General features: G+C 37.2%; 1 protein-coding gene across 1 annotated transcript in view; it reads left to right on the forward strand.

Moving 5' to 3' along the window:
* The window catches only part of LOC307140022 (teneurin-3), a gene marked incomplete at its 5' end in the record, with an annotated part of 149,674 nt that overhangs the window by 93,270 nt on the left and 32,402 nt on the right, over positions 1–24,002 (forward strand). Inside the window, 7 exons of the mRNA XM_079839264.1 lie at positions 10,224–10,232; positions 10,308–10,454; positions 10,599–10,845; positions 13,951–14,070; positions 17,568–17,829; positions 20,225–20,492; positions 21,288–21,431. Of these exons, the coding sequence (XP_079695390.1) occupies positions 10,224–10,232; positions 10,308–10,454; positions 10,599–10,845; positions 13,951–14,070; positions 17,568–17,829; positions 20,225–20,492; positions 21,288–21,431 (1,197 nt within the window). The remainder of the gene's footprint in view (positions 1–10,223; positions 10,233–10,307; positions 10,455–10,598; positions 10,846–13,950; positions 14,071–17,567; positions 17,830–20,224; positions 20,493–21,287; positions 21,432–24,002) is intronic.

Raw genomic sequence — 24,002 nt, forward strand, 5'->3', positions numbered from 1 at the left:
TGGATTTTTGCACCCCACTGTAGGTAATTGAATCATTATTATAGGAAATGGTTGTGGGTCTGTGCTCTAACATGTTTCCCACACCGGGTGCTGTTAGGGACACTAATGTTTATGTTGCTAGTCTGATTAGACTGTTGTGAATAACCTTTCAATCATGTCAGAATTTCCTGTAGCTATGACGGATATACTGCACGCTAATCTTACAGAAGCAGTGAGAACTTCCATATGTTACAGTCCCTTGGTGATGCATGTAAGTAATTTGTGAAAAGAAAACGAAATGCACCTGTCAGGCTGTTTCTTCAGAGAATGTTTTGGGAATTATGCCATCACAAGTGCCTGTGGTTTTGGAATAGGGGAATTTTGTGAAATGTAAATGTGAAGAGAACAATAAATGTGGTGCTGCAGTTATCAAAAAGTGTTATAGTAAAACAGAAATCATCAGAGATTCAATTTATTGTGCTCGACTGTTACAGTATGAAAATAAATCTTCTGTTCATATGTGAACTAAAGTTAGATTAACACTTCCACTACTGTTGAGTCTCTTATGCTCACCATTTGTGCAGTGAAAACCGTAATATTGTGAAATAGTAATACATTTTAATATGGATGTTTTGTATTTGAATATATTTTAAAATGTAATTAATTAATGTGATGGCAAAGCTGATTCAGCATCATTACTCCAGTTTTCTGTGTCCATGATCCTTCAGAAATCAGTTTAATTTGCTGATTTGCTGCTTAAAAATAATTTATTATCGTTATCAGTGTTGAAAACAGTTGTGCTGCTTAATATTTGTTGTGGAAACAATATCTGAATTTACATGGACCCTTATAATCCAATCGTAACCGGAGTAGTAGCACAATCGGAACAAAAGAGTCACATGTAAATACGTCAATCAGAATGAATTGGCCAGATCTGATTCAAATTTAATTTGGATTGTAAAGGGTGGTTTATTTCTTTTGTAAAACGATTGAGAGGGCATGTAAACACTTGATTGGATTATAAACCAAAACTGGAAAGTACTGCATTATTTATTCTTGTTGAATACAGTGTCATAAATGATTTTCCTGTCGTTCTAAAATTCTCTTTCCACTCATCGTCTGTGAAGTGGAACAGGACAACACTAGTCCTTGTTTTATGACTCTTGTACTCAGACGCCTTGTTTCGGGCAAGCAAATGGACATTTTCACTGTTTTTAAATATAAGTAAGGAATAATTGACGACGGGCCGTTCAATTATTAGAATGATAATGCACACCCGAGGTGTAACGGCCACTCCGCTTCGCGTCGTGACCGCATCACCACCTCGGGTGTGCATTATCATTCTAATAATTGAACGGCCCGGAGTCAATTATTCCACTTATGCTACGGTTACCACACCTCAAGACATCGATCCGATTATATATTTAAAGGGATTCGTCCGGTTTTTGTACTTAAATCGCTATTGTGAGTAGGACTATTTCTTCCGCGTCTCATCCAAGGAAACACAAAAGGCCTTAGGCATATCTATATTATTTGTTGTACCTGCAATAATAACGGGGAAAAAAATCATGCAGCAGGCCTACCAGCTGTATTATATTTACTTTTTGATTCATGCTACAACTTTATTTATCTAGACCTACATGTTTTATTTATTGAAATTAAACTGCACGCTTCCGTTACCTTCAAAGGGGGTCACTTGTGTTGGCAGACATGAATCCTCGGTAACAGTCTTTTTTGGGATCGTTGGGCTTTTTGTGGTTTTTTGTTTCTTTATTACAAGACAAGCAAACAAATTCACCTCCATTTTCATCTTTTTTAATAACGAATGAATGCTGTCTTAACTCTCGATTTCCCTCACGCCCCCTCCTCGCCAGGTTCAGCTGAATGTCAAACCAGACCTTGCGAACCAGTCCGGCTGCTGTGTCTGGTGACAGATACGGAAAGTGACGAATGCGCTGTATTTCAGCAGTGGAGATGGGAGGATGATGAGTACTGACGTCTTTCCCAGCCTTTCGAAACTTTTTGAGGACGGCCCTGAATACGTCGTTGGATGACTTAAATTCCGATTGACCAATGATGTTGTATTTGGATATATAGCGGTTCAGTCCAGCTCTAAGGGAAATAAAACTTGACACTGAATACTCTGCGCCGGATGCGTTTCGGACAGTGGCATAGAAAGCTCGCAGCAGGGTATTTAAAGTGGATGCCCCCTCTCTCTCTACCTCATCCAGATACGTATTTTTGGCTTTAAGCCAGTCGTTAAACACATTAACTGCCCAAGCTGTTGTTTTTTTGGTGTTTTCTTCGTGTTTTTCTCCCTCGAGTATGTCTAGCTGTTCTTCGCTAATCATTTTATGTCTTTTGTTGTTGCCGGCTGTCTTTGATGTCCGCTTCCGTTTATGTTGTTCTTCATCTGGACCGTCTAATACTCCTGCCGCCCCTTTGTTGAACGTTTTATAGTTCCCGTAAATATTAAAATTAACTTTAGGAAAATCGTCTGTCATGGTGTTTTTTTTTTTAGTCCTGTAATTTCCGTTAATACAGTTAACTATGCGAAGTGATATGGAACTGTAATGCGGTCAAGAGCTGCCTGGAACTACGTTCGCTGTGCGTCTCCCAGAAAATAATTGCACACCTCAGAACGTTCATTAACCAATCAGATTCAAGCATTCAACGGCCCGTAGTATAAGCAGCACATAACGCATAACTGTTCATGTGCTCGTCATCTAAAATAGAAAAATATTTTGTTTGCTTTTTGAAACAAAGAAAAGGATAATGGTTAGTATGCAACAAAAGCGGGAAACTCTGTATTTTTTGTGCAGTGTGCGCCATGGGCATCACTAGGCCCTTTTTAGGCCCCCCTAAAAAATGTGTGATTAACCTTTCAAACATATGAAACTGGCGGGAGACCGGCTTCGTCACGTTTTTTAATCTGCGTTAATCAGCGTGTTCTTCAATCCGCTGTGGCGGCAAATAGAGCGCACGTCAGAAGCAGAGGTGTACGTTGATCTGAGCCTCATTGGTCTGTCACCGCTCGTCAATGTCAAAATATTTGAGAAAACCAATCAAATCAGAGTAGGCGGGCTTTATGTTCACACTGAAGCTGCTGAGGCTGAGCACGGATTTTAGCAGCAGGACTCAACGTCAAGTGCGAGATATGTAGCTAAACTAAACGTTTCATATTTGACAGCTGCTTTCTTTAAGTCAGAAATGTTAAACAAATGATAAAAATATTCAGCCAAATGAATAAACCTTTGTCTAATTTCGCCATTTTGATTTAAAATAGGCCTATGTAATGTAATTTATAATATAATTAACAAACAAGAAATATTAACAAAGCCGTTTTCTTCAGATTAGGCATAAGATTAATAGTAATGAATGTGTGCATATTGTAAATTAATAATTCCATTTGTAGCTCTCAGTAAATAAAAAAGTTCAGCTTTTTTCAGCTTGTATTGGCATAAGATTAGTGAGGAATGTGTGCATATTGTGAATACATTTTTATAAATTTAGTTACCTAGCATTCCTGTTAGCCTTCAAAAATGATTACTAAAACATATAAATATCAGTTAAACATATGTTTACTTTCTTCACTGACAAAAATGGAAAAACTTTATCAGTCATACCTGCCCACTGACATGGTTTTCAAGCTATTGTTATCAAATTTTTGGGTGTTCAGAACATCTTAAAATGCACATATGTAGATCATAGAAATCTAAATTTTCTTGAGGGGCCATGCCCCCAAAACGAAATAATAAACAGCCAATATCCTAATATTCCATTAACTTCTAGACTGGGTAAACCCAGCCTGATCTGTCGGCTATTTGATTTCGCCCTGCAACTCAGTCTGGAAACCTGTGCATTCATTTCTACAGCTTCTCTTACACTTTTGCGGGAACCAATCACAGTATCCACCTGGCATGCTATTGGTGGGTTTAACACGATGACGGATAGAGAAGCGACGGGTTGTTGCCCGTTGATCACGCCTCTTGTGGTCTGATTGGTTGAAGGACTATCCAATTGCGTACATTTAATTGCGAGTCATTTAATATATGCATGTTTATCACGCCTCTTGTGCAGTAGAAAATACATAGCAGACTCCCCAGACCAATTTTCAATCTTTAATTGAGCTTGGTCTGGTGATAGCCAGACAAATTGACTTCTATTGTATGATTTTCTTTTATGTTTCACAGAAAGAAAGTCATTCAGGTTCGGAATGTCATTAGGGTGAGTAAATAATGACATGTTAGAATGGACTATCAAAGAATAACATATGTAAAGAGTAAACACCTACATTTAAGTAAGACACTGACATCTATCTTTCATCAGGCTCTCATTTAATTAACATTTTATTTCAATTCAATTTCTTTATAACAATTAAAATGTTCACAAAGCATACTTAAAAAGAAAAAAGCTTTGTCCTTAATTTATTTAATTGCCCTAATGAAATTTACCATAGTTCTTGCATAGAACCCAGTAGTTCTATTTAACTGTAAGATAATGGTAGTCACAAGTAAAACCATGCACCTCATTACCATAGGTATGTGGTTTCTAAAACAAATAATATTAATAAACAATAAAATGTTTTTTTAAACATATAGAAAATATGAAAACAACCTCTATAAAAGGGATTTATATTCTGCAATAATATGTAAGTAATAATAGCAACTAATAATAAGTAAGTAATAATAGCAACATTTTTAATAAATACATTTCTGCCAAAACCATATTTCTTCAAAGTTAGTAGCTGCAAGGTAAATTTCTATAAGGGTGGTGCGGGATTGACAAGCTTTAAGAGCAAGTGTATTGGCATTTTCCAATTTACGCAGATGTTTTCAGCTAGATTCACCACAGAACCTTTGGACGACGGATTCTGAGTCAATTCTTAATGGATCAAGTGACTTGCGCTGTTTATTACTTGATAGAGCGGCAGAAGCGCGGTGCACATTCATCAACGGCAGAGCTGTGCGGGTGAGGCTGATCCCGATCTGCTTTCGTGCTGCGGGTCGCGCCATTTTGTCACACTTTTGAAGTATTTGCCTTTTGCAGTTTCCCATGTGCTCCAATTTAAAAACAACGCCTGCTGTGTGGGAGAGGAGACTCTCGCTTCAGCCTGTCAATACAGAAGACAAACCAATGGGCTGCTGTCCTTGCATGATGGGCCAGTCCTTTGCAATAAAACAAAACAAAACATTGTATAAGCCTCAAAGTGTGTCGTCCCACCGGGAAAATGCCTGCTATGCCAGATTATCAATCCAGCCCTGGGAGTGTATATTGGTTAACTTCTATATTCGTGTACAACTTGTAGTAATTTGTTAATACTTCCATATATTTTTATTGGATTTTATCAAGGATTTTCATTATCAATTAAATATAACAATGCTGCCTTTAATAAATGTTTTATTTAAATTTTTAGTTTAACTGAATATAAAAGTAGTAAAGCAACTAAGCCATTACTTTCTTCTGAGTGTTTGCTGAGCTTAGCGTCGGGCCACTTTAGCTGCAGCTCTGGCCATGGGAGCAATGGGAGTCCACTTGCTTGCACAGTTGGGGTTTTGTCTCTTCATTACCTCTACTGTTCCACCTCAATTAAATAAACTTTAATTAACGGGTGTGTGGCGTGGATCGACCCACCTCCCGCTGGAACCTGGAAGTGCTAAAAACAGATAAACACCTTGCCGCTAATGAAAAATTGATTACATCGACTGGTGTGGAAAAAGAAGGCAGTTAAAAAAAAAAGATTGAAAAAAATCAACCACCCCTTCACCCTTTTAGAGCAATTTAATATTCCAGAGAGCCGGCACAACCTAATCAGACCCTCCAAGGTCTTGCAATTGAAGAAAAAACTCCTCTTGAGGGGGACAGCAAAAGGGCTCCCTTGTATAAACATCAGAGAGACTTTACTTGCATTTCACTCAGTTTTAGGTTTTAGCCTTTATTTATTTGTGAAGATTACCTTCTACCCACTCTAAAAGTTGCTTGACAAAGAAATGGCTTAATGGAAGACCAATTCTGAACTTGCCTGAAAGGTTGCCTTGGGCAGCAGTGGAAAAAATTCACCAGTGTAATTTCTCTGAAATGATAAATTGGCTCGATTATGGCCTTATAAAATCAAAATTGCCCCAGGCGGTGTTATTTGGCTGTTTTTAGGAGTCGTTGAGGTGATAGTTCTAAGGACATAATGATTACTTGAATGAAAGTGGATGGGGCCAAGCCAGGTCGAAGTTGTCCTTGTTATCTAGCATCAGACGTGTTTAGATTCACAGTTCTGCCTGGTTTCAGCCTTGAACCTAATTCTCGACCTATAGCTAGATCGCTAACTCAAGACAGATGTTAACTGAATTGTGTGACTTGATTATAAATTTCATACTGAAAATGTTAACGTGAAAACTTGAGATTTCAAGCTATTGCCTTTATCTCACTTCACTTTACAGGTTTGATATTATAACATATTGATTAGTTGAAATGAAGGTGGATGGGGGCAATCCAGGTCTAAGCTTTCCACATTATCACTCATCAGATGCATTTTAGATGGTTCTACACATTGCTTTCTGGTTGCAGCATGTCTGAAAACTGTATCTCTAGCCTATACTTCCATAGCTGAATATCTAGCTCAGTGTAGACAATGCCTGATTTATATGAATATATGCAGAAAATACATACCGACCTGTCTGACGCATACAGATGTAATCTTACGAACTTGTCTTGACCTGTAGGTTGTTTTAATACATGCAGATCGTTGTTGGACTGGAAACATGCAGATGTAATTCTACAGTGTGCATGTTAATTCATTTAGATTAATAGTTTGCAGCCCACTGGGAAATTTTAAGGTGACGGTAAATTGAATGTATAATATAAACTGAGTAATGAAGTTGCTCTAGCACCATCTATGGAACCAAGTCTTCCTAATTTGAGATGTCTCTCTAGAATAACAGTGCACAATATTTGCTGACACTTGCAAAATATGGTGATGCCTTATGGAAGTAATTATCTATTAAACATATCCTCTAAAAACTGGTTTTGGCATGTAGCCATATTTTTAAATTTAAATTATAAAAAAAAAAAAAAAACTCCCATGTTGCCTTGAACCTCAAACCTTCTAATCAAATTACTTTTTGAGTGTCTTTTTGGCTACATTTTCTCCTAGATGAAAATAGAGTAAATTCTATTAAGGCATTTATCCAAGAAAAATATTTTTAAAGGCACTACATGTTATGATAACAGAAACACGAGCCGTTTGTCCTTGAAAATGTGCACAAGACACAAAGTCTTGTGTGAACGTGTGCATGTAAATGTATTTGTTGATGGGTGCTCTGGAGAGCTCCAGAAATGTTAGCAGTCACAGCTTGCAGGATGACAAGTTCAGAGCCATTGTGTATTGGCTTTAGCACAAAACTATCAAAGGATTACCGCCAATTTTGTTCCCTCAGCATTCAAATACAATCCAGCAGTGAGAATTAGAGTGCCAAAGATGCATTCAGTCATAGCAGTTATGATTCAGCATGGTGCTGTAGTAAAGGAGATGAAATGTTTTATTTGTTTTGCCAAAGCAGATGAGACAACATGTAGATCATGTGTCTTCTTCAGGGGATCCGCAATAGTTAATGCACAAATTAATGTTTGATCTCAAAATAATTTTGTGGACAAAATTGAAATACGTGCTTAACAGAAATACAGTATTAATTTAACTTTAACATAAGCTCAAGTTAGGAAGCTACAATTCAGCTAAAAGTGTCATTGTCAGTCCCTCGTTAAAATGCATAAAGGAAACTCAAAATCTATTGTACAAGTATCTGACTCTACATCCATAATAAATATTTTAATGGCATAAAGTATGTGAATGCACTTTATACAAAAAAATGCTTCAGTTGTATTGTCGTTTTATAAACTGTATTTATATAAAACACACTGTTGTTTGTTTCAGAAATTTGTGCAACGGATTGCAGTCCTCATGGCGTGTGTGGTGGAGGTGTGTGTCGATGTGCGGACGGCTGGTCGGGGCCAGGGTGTGAACAGGAGGACTGTCAGGCTCATTGTGGTGAGCACGGCGTGTGTCGAAAGGGGAAGTGTGAGTGTCACCAAGGTTGGACGGGGGAAAACTGCAATATCGGTGAGTTCACCCTGTTGTGAACCTTGTATTTTGTTAGATTGGATTTAAAAAATATCTTATCCTATTCAAGGTTCTTACATTTTAATCTTTGGAAATATCAACAAAAAACTAAAAATATTTTACAGGCCAGTAAAGCATCATGGAAATTAATAAAATACAGAAGGTTAGATTTTTATTCAGACACAATAAAGACATTTATAATGTTACTAAATTATTTATTAAATCTATTTCAAATAAATGCCATGCTTTTTTCTATTCATCAAATCCTGAAAACTGAAAAAAACATTTTCAACATTGATATTACTAAGAAATGATTCTTGAGCACAAAATCATCAATTAGAATAATTTCTGAAGGAATCATGTGATTTTAAATTGCAATAATATGTCCCAATATTAAAATTTTTACTCTATTTTTGATCAAATAATTGCAGGTTAAATGAGTATAAGAGATTTTCATTAAAAATCATTAAGAAGTCTTGCCTTCTCAAACTATTTAATGGGAGTGTAAATTTTTAGCACTAAAACATTTAATTGGCTAAAAGTCGGTCTTAGAGATTGTGTCGAGTAAAAGCCTACAAGTCATAGCCATGGTCGTTTTAAAAAAAAATATATATTATTTTTAGCCAGAACAAATTATTCACAAATCTGAAAATTCATTTGTGAATCAGTCTGAATGAAAATGATTTTGAAACATCCTTATCCAGTAATCCAAAAAGACTGGAAAGGTAATGAAATGTATTGTTTGGCATGTGGGAGCACTGCATATTTAAAAATGTCAAATTATTCAGGTAATTCTCATGAGTAATTTTTAAATCAAACACATTGACAGCACATCAATCAACTGTTGCATATTTTCAAATTTTGAGAATTACTTACGAGGATGCCAGTTGGCTGAATATGTACATGAATTGCATAGTTATCATTGAATTCCTTTGTCTGAATTACTTTTTTCATTCATTTTATCACTCTAGCTCACTTTCTGGACAGCAAAATAAAAGGTACAGTGCTTTTTTTCATTCGCCTTGTTTTGCTTTCCATGTGATCTGCAGAATTAGAAAACTCTTTTAATCATAATTTTCTTGAATTCCTTTTAAATTATATTTTCATTGAATGGAAACGTTTATAAAAGTGAAAAGCAGATTCGCAGACGTAGACCTTGCTTCATCAAAAAAAAAAAGGAAAAGAACATTTCTAAAGCAGCCGTGCCTTTCTCTAATCGAGCTCTTCAACAGTGCAATGCAAATATCATGAAATGTCATATTTACTGAGAAGAGGGTAAGCCGCAGCATATTAGGTGTGTGTAACCAGCGGAGGCTGCCTGGGCTGTCTAAAGAAATTACACTAAATCACTACATACCGCAGTATAACACCCCATGTTTAATTTTTTTCCCTGAATGTCTCTTCATGATAGCAGACTGGATAGGATATAGAGGTAAAGGTCATGCTGCCCTGAAGAGAGCATGTGGCTCTGACCCCTCTGTCTCTCAAGCATGACTTTCATTATGTCTACGTACCGTGTATTAATGTCTCCACATCTGTTCGGTTTCAGGTTTCCTGTTTTATACAGTGTAAATGTAGGCATACAGAGACACAGACACAACCATCACTCAGTCCATACACATACACGTTCACATTACCCAAATCCTCATTGTTGTGCATCTCACTGTCTCTTAATGTTATATTTAGCAGCTTCTAAGCTCCTTTAGTTAATTTCCCTCTGTAATTTCCTTTGACTTCACACATTCCGTGACAAAGGATATGATGGAGCATTTCTGTACACTGTCTGATCAGCTCAGCATGCTGTTAATTCACATGGACACTGCTAGATGCGATACTTTAATAGTATTTTTTAAAAGAACTTTCTTTTAACTTTATAAGCTGCTCAGATACCTCATAATTTTTTTATTTCTTGAAAACCATTTTATCTAGTTGGCACGTCACTGAATTTAGTCATCTATTCTCCAGCAATAAATACAAATCTCAAATAAAAAATATACTGACACATATTTTGTCCAGCTGTTTCATGTGAAATTACAGCTGTCCCTGAGTCCTGTTCAATGTCTTTAAAATGTCAAGTGCCAAACGTTTGACTGACTAAGACACATTCACTGTTTTCCCCTGTATGTTTATGCAGTTCTTTATGGTGAGTTCTTCACCCCTTTGTAATCCTAGGCTGCTGTTTGGTCGGTATGTATAACTGATGAATTTGTCCCGGTAGATAGCTGTCCAGGGCTGTGTAACAACAACGGCAGGTGCATTCTGGACCAGAACGGATGGCATTGCCTCTGCCAGTCGGGATGGAGAGGGGTGGGGTGTGATGTCGCTATGGAAACACTTTGCTCTGATGGCAAGGACAACGAGGGAGGTGAGAAAATGTCAAGAAGTTGAGAGCTAAATAATTTTTTTAATATGATGGAGCGCCCACTTCCACACTATCTGTACTAGAAATGTCTAAATAACTTTAAAAGCATCTCAATATGTAGTCTAAAGTCCTTTGCTGTTATTTTAGATGGCTTGGTGGACTGTATGGACCCAGACTGTTGCATTCACAGCACCTGTCAGGGTCAGACATACTGCCGCGGGGCTCCAGATCCCAGCACAATGCAACACCTCAGCTCACCTACTCCAGACGCTCAGGGCTTCTATCAGCGCGTCAGCTTTCTGGTGGCTCCAGGGGGCACCCATACCCTAACAGAGGAAAACACGTTCAACAGCAGGTTAGGAGCTCTTGAACCAGTGAAGAACGGTCAACTAGGGTTCGATTTAGGAATAGGTTTCGATTTAGGAAGAGTATTGGGAACTATCCTATAGTGAACTAAACTGATAAATATGTGGCTTGAAGTGATTCTTCGCCCAAAAATGTTTATTTTTTGGTACAAATAATTTTTCTAAAAGAGGTTTGAAACAACATGAGGGAGTTAATGTAGACAGAATTGTCATTGGTGGCTTGTCTGTGTCTTTAATATTTCTAAACTGGGCTGGAAAGCTGTATTTTATTTATTTTTATTTTTTAAATGTATGAGCTACTTTTTGAATCATGTTAAAACACGTTATCACATGAACTCTAATGACATCCCATTCTTAATCCGTAGGGTGTAATATGGAGTTGGCCCACCCTTTGCAGCTATAACAGCTTCAACTCTTCTGGGAAGGTTTTTCACAAGGTTTAAGCGTGTGTTTATGATAATTTTCTTCTAGAAGCGCATTTGTGAGGTCATCCGCCGCTTTGCATTGCACTTGGTGATGTAAGGCTTGGATGCAGCTGCTCGGCCATGGAAACCCATTCCATGAAGCTCTCTACACACTGTTCTTGAGCTAATCTGAAGGCCACATGAAGTTTGGAGGTCTGTAGCTATTGCCTCTGCAGAAAGTTGGTGACTTCTGCGCACTGTGCGCAGCATGCGCTGACCCCGCTCTGTGATTTTACGTGGCCTACCACCAGTGTTGGGCACGTTACTTAAAAAAAGTAATTAGTTATAGTTACTAGTTACTTCTTACAAATAGTAACTGAGTTAGTAACTGAGTTACATCATTATAAAAGTAACTAATTACCAGGGAAAGTAATTACTGCGTTACTTTTTTCAAATGTTCAAATATGTCAAATAACTTGGATGCCCCCAATATTAGATATGTTAAATGAATGAATTGGACACTAAATAGAATAAATTATTATTATAAAACATTGTACATTAATGTACACTATTGTAATGTTACTGTGGGACAATGTGAGAGACACCTATCAAATTCAATGCATTATTGTAAACATTATCAGTGGGCCTACTATAGTGTAAATATTGTGTAAATATTATCAGTACTATACTTTCCTTTGGTAGTGGAGCTCACGTTATCACCTGGGTTTTTAACCACTAATTTTGTGGCATATGATGATGTGAGGCGCTTCAGAATCACTTGCCACCGGCGTGGAGAGACTCTTTCTTCCTGGGCATAAGTTGCACGTTACTTAAATATTCTTACCTTTCACCTCAACGAGGGAAAAGTAGCGCTTATACTTCCAATTTGCGAACGCTACCTTTGAAGTCGTTGGACCATCGCTGAATGTGCATGCGTGTGTGTCATAGGTGTGTGTGTGTGTGTGTGTGTGTGTGTGTGTGTGTCTGTGAACCAAAGACCGTGAAAAAAATAGGTGTGAACTCAACCTATCAACTTCAACCTTGTCTCCCACCCACCAATCATCATCAGTTATGTGTACCACCGCACCCACCCCCAACACGCATGGCTAGTGCGCGCACACACACACACAAGTTGCAGGTCCGACTGACAGAGAGCCTGTTCGGATGAAAAGCGCTTCAGTGAGCTCAATTATAGTAACGCGACTAACGCCGCATTTTTTTTCCTCAGTAACGCTAACGGCGTTGTAACGGGAGAAACAGTAATTCGTTTGATTACTCGTTACTGAAACAAATAATTCCATTAGTAACGCCGTTTATCTGTAACGCCGTTATTCCCATCACTGCCTACCACTTTGTGGTTGCTGTTATTCCCAATTGCTTCCACATTTTTTATAATACCACTAACAGTTGACCGTGGAATATTTAGTAGTGAGGAAATTGACTTATTTCACAGGTGGCAATCACGTTACCACGCTTGAATTCACTGAGCTCCTGAGAGCGATCCATTCTTTCACAAATGTTTGTAGAAGCATCCGTAAGCCTAGGTGCTTGATTTTATAGTCCTGTGGAAGCAATTGGAACACCTGAATTCTATGATTTACAGGGGTGTCCCAATACTTTTGGCAATATAGTGAATGATGTCACAAAATGGCTAGTTTAGATGGTGATTTCGACCATCAAATTGTTTAATATACATATATAATGCTACGTTTTCACTGAGACACATGGCTTTTTTATCCTGATAATGCCTATTCTAATGCCTATGCTATTTCATGTTTTATTAATCAATGCTATAACATATTAAAATGTATATGCATAGAAAGTCCTTCTGGCTATGCAATTAATTGTGATGCCGTTTGATGTGTTGCACAATATTTCCCACAATCAAGTGTTTTTTGTAATGTTTTGGGGTTGTAGATCTAACAGCATGGAAAAATAGAGCAAGCCTCTCACACTCATACAGAATAAACAATGGGGTTTTCCTTTTTGATAGGAATTCACAACTTCAATTTCCTCTTTTGAAGACTCCATGTTGTCATATCTAATTTCTGCTGCTTTTATTTTGCAGATAGAAAAGCCATCCACCGTTGGTATGATTTATACGAAAAGCTAACGTACCATGTACTTTAAGAAATGATTACTTTTTCCATTTAAAAAATTGAGCGCCTCACCTTTGCACCTCTTCAATTTGGACTCTTGAGCGAATATGTTCTCTGCCCTTTGGTGTTTTCAGGCAAAGTTAACCATATGAATATTTGCTGCTTTTCTTCACTGCCTTAGAATAGGACAAGTCAAGATAAAACTTGTTAGAATCTCTTTAGAATATTTGGCTGATGAAGCTTTTGATTGTGTCTTGATGAGGAAACTTCTCATCCCGCCCATCTGCCCTGAGCTTCCTTTTGTTCGCACATTTGAGAAATTATCGTGCAATTAGTCTAAAGATGCGAGATTGCAGGTCAGACACTAAATGGTGCTTGGTAAAATTATTTGTGCTGTAATTACATCTGTTAAGATTATCAAAACAGAACGGCAGAGGAAGGTAAGGTGCAGTGGATTGGGACATTTTATAGTTGATCTGCACATTGTATATATAAAATCTACAAATTTACAAAATATAAAAAAATGTAATGCTATTTATTGTTTTGTTTTTTATTAAGCAGTCTGCTGAACCACATTCATTCAGAACCCCATTCACGTGTTTTTGAATGTGTGTTTGTGTTTATTTAACAGCCTGGTGTCCGTAGTGCGCGGACAGGTGGTGACCAGTGACGGCACTCCACTGATTGGGGTGAATGTGTCCCTTATGCATTACCCCCAGCAGGGTTATACCATCACCAGACAGGACGGCATGTACGTACAAATATGTTGTACTCAGACACAGACAAGCACATACGTTGTGTACACACATAATTATGCTAATACCTATCCTTAAGATAGTCAGTGAGAAACCATTTTGCATAGTTTTATGCAAATTCCTATTTACATCGCACTGCTTCCCACACAAGTCAAGTTAAGTCAAACATCACAGACAGGCACATTCTCACCCCAATGTCAATGTTACAGGCAACACTTTGCAACTTGAACTAATGTTACATATATATATATATATATATATATATATATATATATATATATATATTAGTGCTGGTAATCGATTTAAAAAAACAAACGAATTAATCAAATTTTTTCTGTAATTAATCGCGATTAATCGCAAGTTTTTAATATTTTGATATTGTAATAATTTCAGTTACTCTCCAAATTAATGTAGAAACAATTTAAAGACAGTATATTTTTAATATGTGTTGTAATGGCATGTTTTTATGAATGAAGGCCAGTATCACTGATGTCTCTATGAAACATTAATGACGTTACATTACAGTATAAATGAAAGATACCAATTTCAAAATTTTTTAGGCTTTAAAAAAAAACTTTTAATTTAAGTGAACTTAAAACAATCTTTACATAACCCCATTATAATAAATGTTATTTTTACCTGTGGCCTTCCTGTTAGACATATACAGACATGTAATAGTTATCAAACACCTTTCTTAACTGCATAAATAATAAACGAAATATAGATTAATCATCATTAAAGCTACAATTTTCTCTGTTCCCGTTGTTCTTTGATGAACATTAATGGCAGGCATCATCAGTGCTCCTGTCACTTTAAGAACGGCCGCTGACGAACATGACGCGGATCTGACGCGCTGTCTCATTTCCTCACAACTCTTTAAGTTAATTTAAGACGTTATTTTAACTAATTTAAGACTCCTAATATGAGAATACTCAAAATTCTCTGTGTTGTTGTTATTGTTTGTCCATGAGCAAAAGAGAACTCGATGTGAGCAGGAGACTGATGCGAGTATGTCTGTGCATCGAGTGTGTGTGTGTGTGTCAGAGTGTCCCTCGATTAGCTGACATGAGACGCAACCACACAGACAGGACACTGACACACACACACACACACACACAGACAGGACATTGACATACAGCGCGTTCTCTTGTGTCTTGTCGCGCTTGGAAGCATTTAACTTACATGAATAGGAGCGTGATCATGTAACGCTAGGCAAAAATGGATATAAAATCGGACGCTGCGTTATTTGCGTTAAATATTTTTAATGCGTTAAGCTGAAAAAATGAATCGCCCGCGTTAACGCGTTAATTTGCCCAGCCCTAATATATATATATATATATATACATTTTATATATATATATATATATATATATATATATATATATATATATATATATATATATATATATATATATATATATATATATATATATATATACTTTTTTAATCAGGAAACATAAGTATTAAAAAACAGTATTAAAGTATTAAAAACAAATTAAGATTTACAGTAGATGAATCAGATGGTTCATTAGCTGTTCTGACCAATTAAATTCAGTGGAGGATATAAGACTGATAAGACAAAAATCATACATTAAAAAGATGAAAATGTTCACTTTCAAGTCCCATTTTAACTCTAGTTATACAACATTAATGCAGTCAGCAGAGTTTAAATTCTGTGCTGATCTGACCTTCTTGTACCTTTATAATAATCCCTTTAGTCATTATCCATCATTACCAAGACTCACACAGATCAGCAGTTAATCTGAGTCTTTTACTCAGGGGTCACATGTGTGGGAGTATGCATGTGTATGTGTGGCAACCGTGTGCCTTTAACTGAGGCATGACCATAATGTGTTAAAAACGTTATTTATTTATTTTAGTTTAATGAAAAAAAATATACTCAAGGGATGGATCAACATCTCTAAAGAAGGCAGGCCGATGTTGGGGATTATCCGATATATCCAGATCCCTCCTAAAAAAACGGCACACAGGGGAACGGGCTTCAGATAATCATGCTTGTTCAGTGCTGGTGTCTGCTCTTGGTTAGCAAGCGTGTCCAAGGGGAAACAGAGGGAAAGAAACAGCTTTAAAGGCCAATAGTCTGGAACAGTGGCCCAGACTGAAAAAAGGGACAGGAACAGTTAGGGAGAATTTCAAGGCAGTTTCACTTCAAGAATGTGTATGTTTTTGTGTATGTGCGTAAAGTCACCGCACCGTTCATCTCTCCCCTTCCGGGCAGGGGAGACAGCGGCTCATATAGAGCACAACTTCAAAGAGACGCCCCTTCATTTCCAAATCTGCACCTACCTCCTCGTTACACCATGCTAATTAAAATAGGTCATGCACTAACTGCTACCTCCAGATCTCTCATCCAAATCCCTGAAACGTAAAACGTTACATCACATCTCTACCCCTTTTCCTCATCAACTAATAGAACATCTTAAGTGTTCCAGTGAACTACTGATAAAAGACAGTGAAGTGCATGTCATTTATCTGTTTTTTTTATTGGACGTTTGAATCGGATACATATCTAGCAGAGGATATGGAAGGTGGAAGACATCACTAACTAAGCGCTGTGATGAAGCTAACAAACCATGTAATTTGGAGAGAACACGTGTGCTTGTCAGTGTGATAACAGGAAATTATGAATCACACTTAGCCTTCATATGCCCCCTCTCCCCACACAAACAATGTGAGTTTCTGGCATGAATTGTATCTCAAACTCATATAAATGGTGAAATATTATTAAAATATATACTACCGATGTTGTGGTTGTGAAAAAGTCTCTTATACGCTCACCAAGGCTTCATTTATTTAATACTGTAATAATACTGTAAAACTGTAATATTGTGAAATATTAAAATATTTTAAAATGTAATTTATTCCTGTTATAGCAAAGCTAAATCGTCAGCAGCCATTATTCCAGTCTTCAGTGTCACATGATCCTTTAGAAATTGCTTTAATATGTTGATTTGGTGCTCAAGAAACATATCTTATTATTATCAATATGGAAAACGGTTGCTTTTTTTGGGGGGGGGGGGGGGGGTTTGATGAATTGAAAGTCTAAAAGAACAGCATTTATTTGAAATGAAAAGCTTTTGTAACATTATAAACTATCACTTTTGAACAATTTAAAGAATTTGTGCTGGATAAAAATAAACATTCTTTTAAAAATAGTTTTGCTCACACCAAGCTTTTGAATAGTAGTGTGCAATATTACATAACTTGAGCTGCTTTTGTTACATTTCTCATATATACAACAAAGTACCATGTATTATATTGCAATGGTTATTTGGATTTGGCACCATGATAATAATGACATGTACCATTGGAATACCATATTTTTTGGACTGTAGCGATACCATAGTATTTAAAAAAAAATACTTATCATCACTGTACTATGGTACCACTATAGTACTGTTTTGGAAGAGTAATGTAATCGTCTATCATACATGAGCTCTGTTGTGAAAATTGTGTTTTTACCCAACTGCAGGTTTGATTTATTGGTGAACGGAGGGACAGCACTGACGTTACGTTTCGTGCGTGCTCCGTATTCCTTTGTGTATCGCACAGTGTGGTTGTCATGGAGAGTTTTCCATGTGATGGACACTCTGGTGATGAGAAAAGAGGAAAGAGACACGCCAACCTGTGAATTTAGTGGCCTTGACAGACCCTCACCCCGAATCACCACGTCTTCACTCTCCACCTTCTACCGCTCCAGCCCCGAGGCTAGCCCCATCATTCCTGAGACACAGGTGACTCATACCGCATCACATCTGGGAGTAAAACGAGTCTCGGTTAATTTTCCCAGAAAATCTAAATAAATTTGACTTTGTGCCTTAAGCCCATCTGAGCTGTATGATTTAATGACACTACAAAATATGAGAGAACTAGGCGATTTTTATGTAAAGAACATACTATACGGTCAGGAAAACCAGACATTCTTTACACCACCACGCATACTTTATATTGCTTCTGAATTAATTATGACAGTGGTGTACTATATCATGTTCTTGTGACAGTAATAATTTACATTTCATGATCGTAACATGAGTCACTTTTAAGGCTATAAGTGGAAGTCAGCAGGGATCAGACGTAATTAACTTTTTTTTTTAAATTCATGGTAAATTATTATGTTCATTTTATGCTGCTTGAAAATTACATTGGTTGTCTCTTTAACCAGTTATAAATCCTCAATCTTTTTTTAACGATTGACTGCAGGGTTGCAATACACTACCATTACGCCGGCTTCACACCGCACACGCAAGCAGTGCGTTGGCTGGGCAGGAGCGGTGCGTATGGAGAGTGGGAGCCGCGCGCACCCGTTGTGCATTCACACTGGCAGTGTTTGTCTCGCGTAGCTGAACCGTGGCTCGTGTATTGCAAATACAGACGAATATCGCCCATTCTGTCACATTTTCCGGTGTTCTCCTCCGGCCCCTGTCTGTCTCGTGCTTTGATTTATGATGGGCAGCATATATCTGCTGCAAATGCAACCGTGTTCCCCTCTGTCCCAAACTCACATGCATATAACATGTTGTATATAAGTAGTTCACATGATAAATGTAATATTAAAGTTAAGATATGCTTCTAGTTTTGATCATTTAAACGGTCCTTTGAAGTTTGGGCATAAACTTCTGGCAGTGATGTGGTTTTGTGTATTTTATAAAAACAATTCACAGCGCTGGATGTCATATGGTGATCGTGAAACACACGGAACACTTCACTACATGATTTCATGGTGAAGTTTGTTATTTTTCATGTTAATCAGGTCAATTTTGATCAGAACAATGCACTGTGACTTTAATTCAGCATGAGCAGCGCGGCAAAAATAGACTCGGCGCCGAAACGATCGCGGCACTGCTGCTTCTGCTCCTGCGACGCGCTGCCGCACAGCCTCTGTGAATGTTCTAATCTGTTAAAAAGGGCGCCTGATAAAATATGCGCTGCTTACGCTCTTCTACCGCGTGCAGTGTGAAACCGGCCTTATACATTTTGGGAAAAACTTTAAAATGTCATTTATTCCTGTGATTGCAAAGCTAAATTGTCAGCAGCCATTGCTTAAGTCTTTAGTATAACATGATCTTTCATAAATCATTGTTATATATGATTAATTTGTTGCTCAAGAAACATTTTTAAAAGGATTGTTGTAATATTTTTGTTGAAAATATATAGGATTCTTTGATGAATAGAACGTTCAAAAGAGCATTTATTTTAAATAAAAAAAAAATTTTTTTAACATTATAAATGTCTTTACTGTTACTGTTGAACAGTTTAATAAATCATTGGTGAATAAAAGTGCTGACAATCAATTAAAAAATAACTAATTAATCAAAATATTTTTTTTTGATTAATCATGTTTAATCACAATTAAAATCATGAAAGTTTTTAATATAAGTGTTTATAAGTTTTTTATATATTTTATAATGTAATAATTTCACAGTTAATCTCCAAATTAATGTAGCAACATCATAAAGACAGTATATTTAATGCTTGTTTAATGGCATCTTTTTATGAATGAAGGCCAGTATCACTGATTATACTGCTACTGATGTCTCAATGAAAGTGACCCCCCCCCCCATTAATTATAATAAATATAACATTAATTATAGCCATTCAACATTACAGTGTACTTGTAAGATATCAATTGTAACATAAATAGGCTTAAATGGGATTTACTTTTGGCCAAGGTAGGAAATATACAGAAATTGAAAGAGAACTCGATTCTAGCGCTCTGTCTGCACGCTTGTCTTTCTGTGCGTTGTGTGTGTGTGTAACATATACAGGACATTCCCAGACAGCGCGTTTGCTTTTATCTTGTCGCGCAATAATGGTTTAAAAGCATTTAATGAATAAAAGTGTGATCATATAATGTAACGCTAGCCAAAAGATGACAGAAAAAAATGTATGCTGCGTTAAATATTTTTAGCTGAAAATATTTAAACTGAAAAAAATGTATCACACTTAATCAACTTGAATGATAGTGTATATCCATTCCCGAGTAAGAGGATAATGAATTTACAGTGTTTAATGAATTTGCAAAACAGTGCAGTTTGTTACAAATAATTTGAATAAAAATGATAATAATCCCCAATTAAATTTGCAGTACAAGCAATTAACTTCCTCCCTCATGCACGTTTTTAATCACAGGTTCTTCATGAGCAGACGGCCATTCCTGGTAGTGATTTAGACCTGATTTACTTGAGTTCACGTGCTTCAGCCTACAAACCTGTTCTGAAGGTCATCTTGACCCAGTCCAGCGTGCCCTTCGGCTTGGCTCGGGTCCACCTCATGGTGGCTGTGGAGGGCAGAATGTTTCAGAAGCAGTTCCCAGCTTCACCCCGGCTCTCTTACAGCTTTATCTGGGACAAGACGGATGCGTACAGCCAGAGAGTCTACGGACTTGCAGAGGCTGTAGGTAAGTAGCAGAACAATGGGAGGAAAGGGATCTATATAAAGCTCTCTGTGTATGAATATATTATTAACTTGGACTGATTTAACCAGGACACAATTAATCTTTTTTCACCCAGATAAAGGCGAGATGAATCTCCCTATAAACTGATAGTACAAGCCAAACTGATTAGGTGAATGTGACTTATTATGATACAGACTAAAGGTTGAACTTAATATTCTCTGAACCTAAACTAAAGGGATGTAGAACAAATAATTCAGGACAATAATATGGTTTTGATTTTATTACCGGCACAAAATGTATGATTTAAACCTTGTTGAAAATATGCATAGTTCAAAAGCCAATCTCATTTTGTTAAATTTGTAGCGTATGCTTAATCGTTATCCGAACCATCTTTTGCTAAACTGGGTTGTGTTCTAACAATAAATAAAATCTACAAGCAGCTGCATTTTTCTAGTCCATCTATATTTTGCTGACTGCTCTTTGCATGTATAACTAGTCTGCAAAGGAAGCACACTGAGAAACACCAGCTTTCAGAAGGTCACAGTCCATTTGGAAAATGTTGCTATGACTGGACTCATTGTAATTATGCCATTTGCTGAAATATTTCTTCCCTAACAATGATATAACTTCTGTTTGAATGCTTAAGATATAAATATGCCTAAAATATTTGGCTGTAAATGTATGCTTAATATATGATTTTTAATTGATTAATTTAAACATAAAACCCACTTTAAAATAGGTGGAGAAAAACATTTCAAGATAATAAATGCCTTTTGCCCTGTTCCCCCCATACTATAGTATCTGTGGGCTTTGAGTATGAATCATGCCTGAATGTGATCCTGTGGGAAAAACGGACAGCCACACTACAGGGATATGAGCTGGAGGCCTCCAACATGGGTGGTTGGACCCTGGATAAGCATCACATCTTGGATATGCCAAACGGTAGGAATCGCTTATTAAGCCCCATCGGAACCACCTCATGGGAAATGTCCCCTCACCAACTCAGGGGTCAGTGCCTCTACCTGGACTCATTGTCATAAATATTCATCTTAACATGAAATATGGGTCATTGCCTCATTTGCACATAATAAAGCAGAGTTTGAAAGGGCTAATCACTCACAGTGATGACAGATTCAATCGGAATCATTAACACAGTGTGCCAAGTCAGAGCTGTGCTCTCCAACATTATGGGGGACATGATTTGGCTGAATGAACTTTATCCAGTTTTCAGGCGCAGAATGCATACTTATAGCTTAATTCAATAAAAGTGCCATTAAAACACAAGCGTGAATATGGAAATGTGGCATTATTCCACCAGACATTCCCTGTTCCTTTGTCTTCATAATGAAACAGGGTGACAGGGAAACCCATTCTGTCAGCTTAAATCTCCACATTCACACAGATAATGGCATCTTTTTATTCTTGGTAAATGACGATGTGTGCACAGTTTGAACCGGATCCAGCAGTCGAATTTAATGGTGCATTTTGAGAAAGAAGTCAGTTCTGCAGTGCATCCTGATGCCCTGAACGAAAACACAAGATTAGACTGACACTTTTCAGGTGCGGTTATTTCTCTGGAGGTAGTTAGTGTGACACCATCTGATTGTACCTTTCCTGAACCAAAGAATTTAAGCCTATTTTTGATTGCTGGCTAAAGGCCCAGTTGGCTGATCTGCTGAACAAATGGTCATGGCCGTCTGCTCAACCCTTATTTGTGCACCTCTAGACAGTTTATCTAGTTTAAGCGCTGTTTCTGCCAATAAGGCTTCAATTCTCATTTTACACCTCGAGCGCCAGAGTAGATTAAACCAATTCCAGATTGTTGAAGCTACAGAGGTGGCTTATATCATTATCTTATTTTAAATTAGACCATTATTATGGTAATACTTTGGTGTTGCCATTTTATAATTTCTTAGTTAATACTGATTATCATCAGTTAATGGTGCATTTAATTTGGCAAATTCAGCAGGATTTATTTTTGCATATTTACATATTTATTTTGTTAAATATTCAAGGATTTTTACACTGCTTAGATTTCTTTGCTTGGTGGTGAAGTTCATAGACATTAAATTGAAGATTAACTGCATTGTTTTTGCTGTTTTTGTGAACTAAATCTGTCAAAAACCTCACAGACACAGTTGAAAGCGATGGAACAAAAAGCCCAGGAACTGCATATTCTGATAGAAAGCACTGAGGCAGAGAGCATCTGTCCTAGAGCTCTCAGCTCTGTTAAACCAAAATCCATAACATGATCTTCTGTTCTTTTCCATCTCATAACTAAATAATAGCAGGTTTGTGGTTGGGTTTCACACCGGGTTACTCAATATTTATCTACGTACTCATAATCTTCTTAGTCATCGACTTATAGGTTTACTCTGACAAGAATGGCTCTTAAAAGAGCTTAAGACATAAATCTGGCTCACCCTGGTTAATCGGAGTTGTATACATTAGATGAAAGCTTTGTGCATTTGGGCATGTCACCTTAACCTTCCTTTACGATTAGAGCATTTATATCAGAAGCAATGCATGAGAAGTGATGGAGATGGCAAAACATTTTGTCCTGAAGAACATGTCACAAATGTAATCAATTTGCCAAAGGGAGATCTTCTCTTTGACAGTCCAATTTGTCTCGCTGATTGATAATGCAGAGCCTCTCATATCTATGGCTTACAGGTCTGATCAGCAGTCAACAGCCGTGCAAACTGTGTGCCTGGGCATATATGTATGTGTTTGAGCATGAGCTACATCCCATTGCTGAGCTTTTACTCATAACACAACCAAACTGTAACAGTTATGTTCAGTTTAGTTATATCTGTCATGTCTGTATTAGTTCTCGTTAGTTACTATGGTTTCTGATTAGTTCATCCTCATCCAGCTGTTCTTTAGTGTCTTCATTTACTGTGTATTTATACTCCCTTTTCTGTTCAGTCCTTTGTCGGTTATTGTTAGTGTGAACGTGGCCCTTCTTCTGAGTTTGTTATTTAATTAAAATAACTTTATAATTCTCACCATTTCCTTCGTCCTGCGCTTTTCTCAACCACCTAACCGTAACACATACTCTTTGAGATTTTAAAGGGTGGGATCTAATGCTATTTCATGCATTCTGACTTATTAACACTGTTAAAGAGTTGGATGCTCATGCTAAACATGGCCAAAATAAAAAATGAGTTGGACGCATGACCGAGTATTTCTGTGCCAAATACACTCCTTCCGTATTCAAACAAGTTTCGGAACGTTTTTTCCGAGTATGGCCATGTATTAAGTCAAAATGGGTGGAATTCCTTGTATAGGCACTTCTCCAGGAAGAGCACGTGCGAGAGTGCGCCCATCAACGTGCTACGGGAGCTGTAGGCAGTGCTTTGTTCTTAGACCACACAACATCAACAATGTCACTAAAGAAGTGTGTTTCTGGTTGTGAGGGAAAGATAACCTTGTTCAGCTTCCCAAATAACCCAGCGTTAAGGAAACATTGGATGCAGTTTGTTTTTCCGGAGCAGCAACAGTTCTGCAAGT

Source organism: Gobio gobio (assembly GCF_949357685.1).
Source record: "Gobio gobio genome assembly, chromosome: 16".
NCBI lineage: Eukaryota > Metazoa > Chordata > Actinopteri > Cypriniformes > Gobionidae > Gobio > Gobio gobio.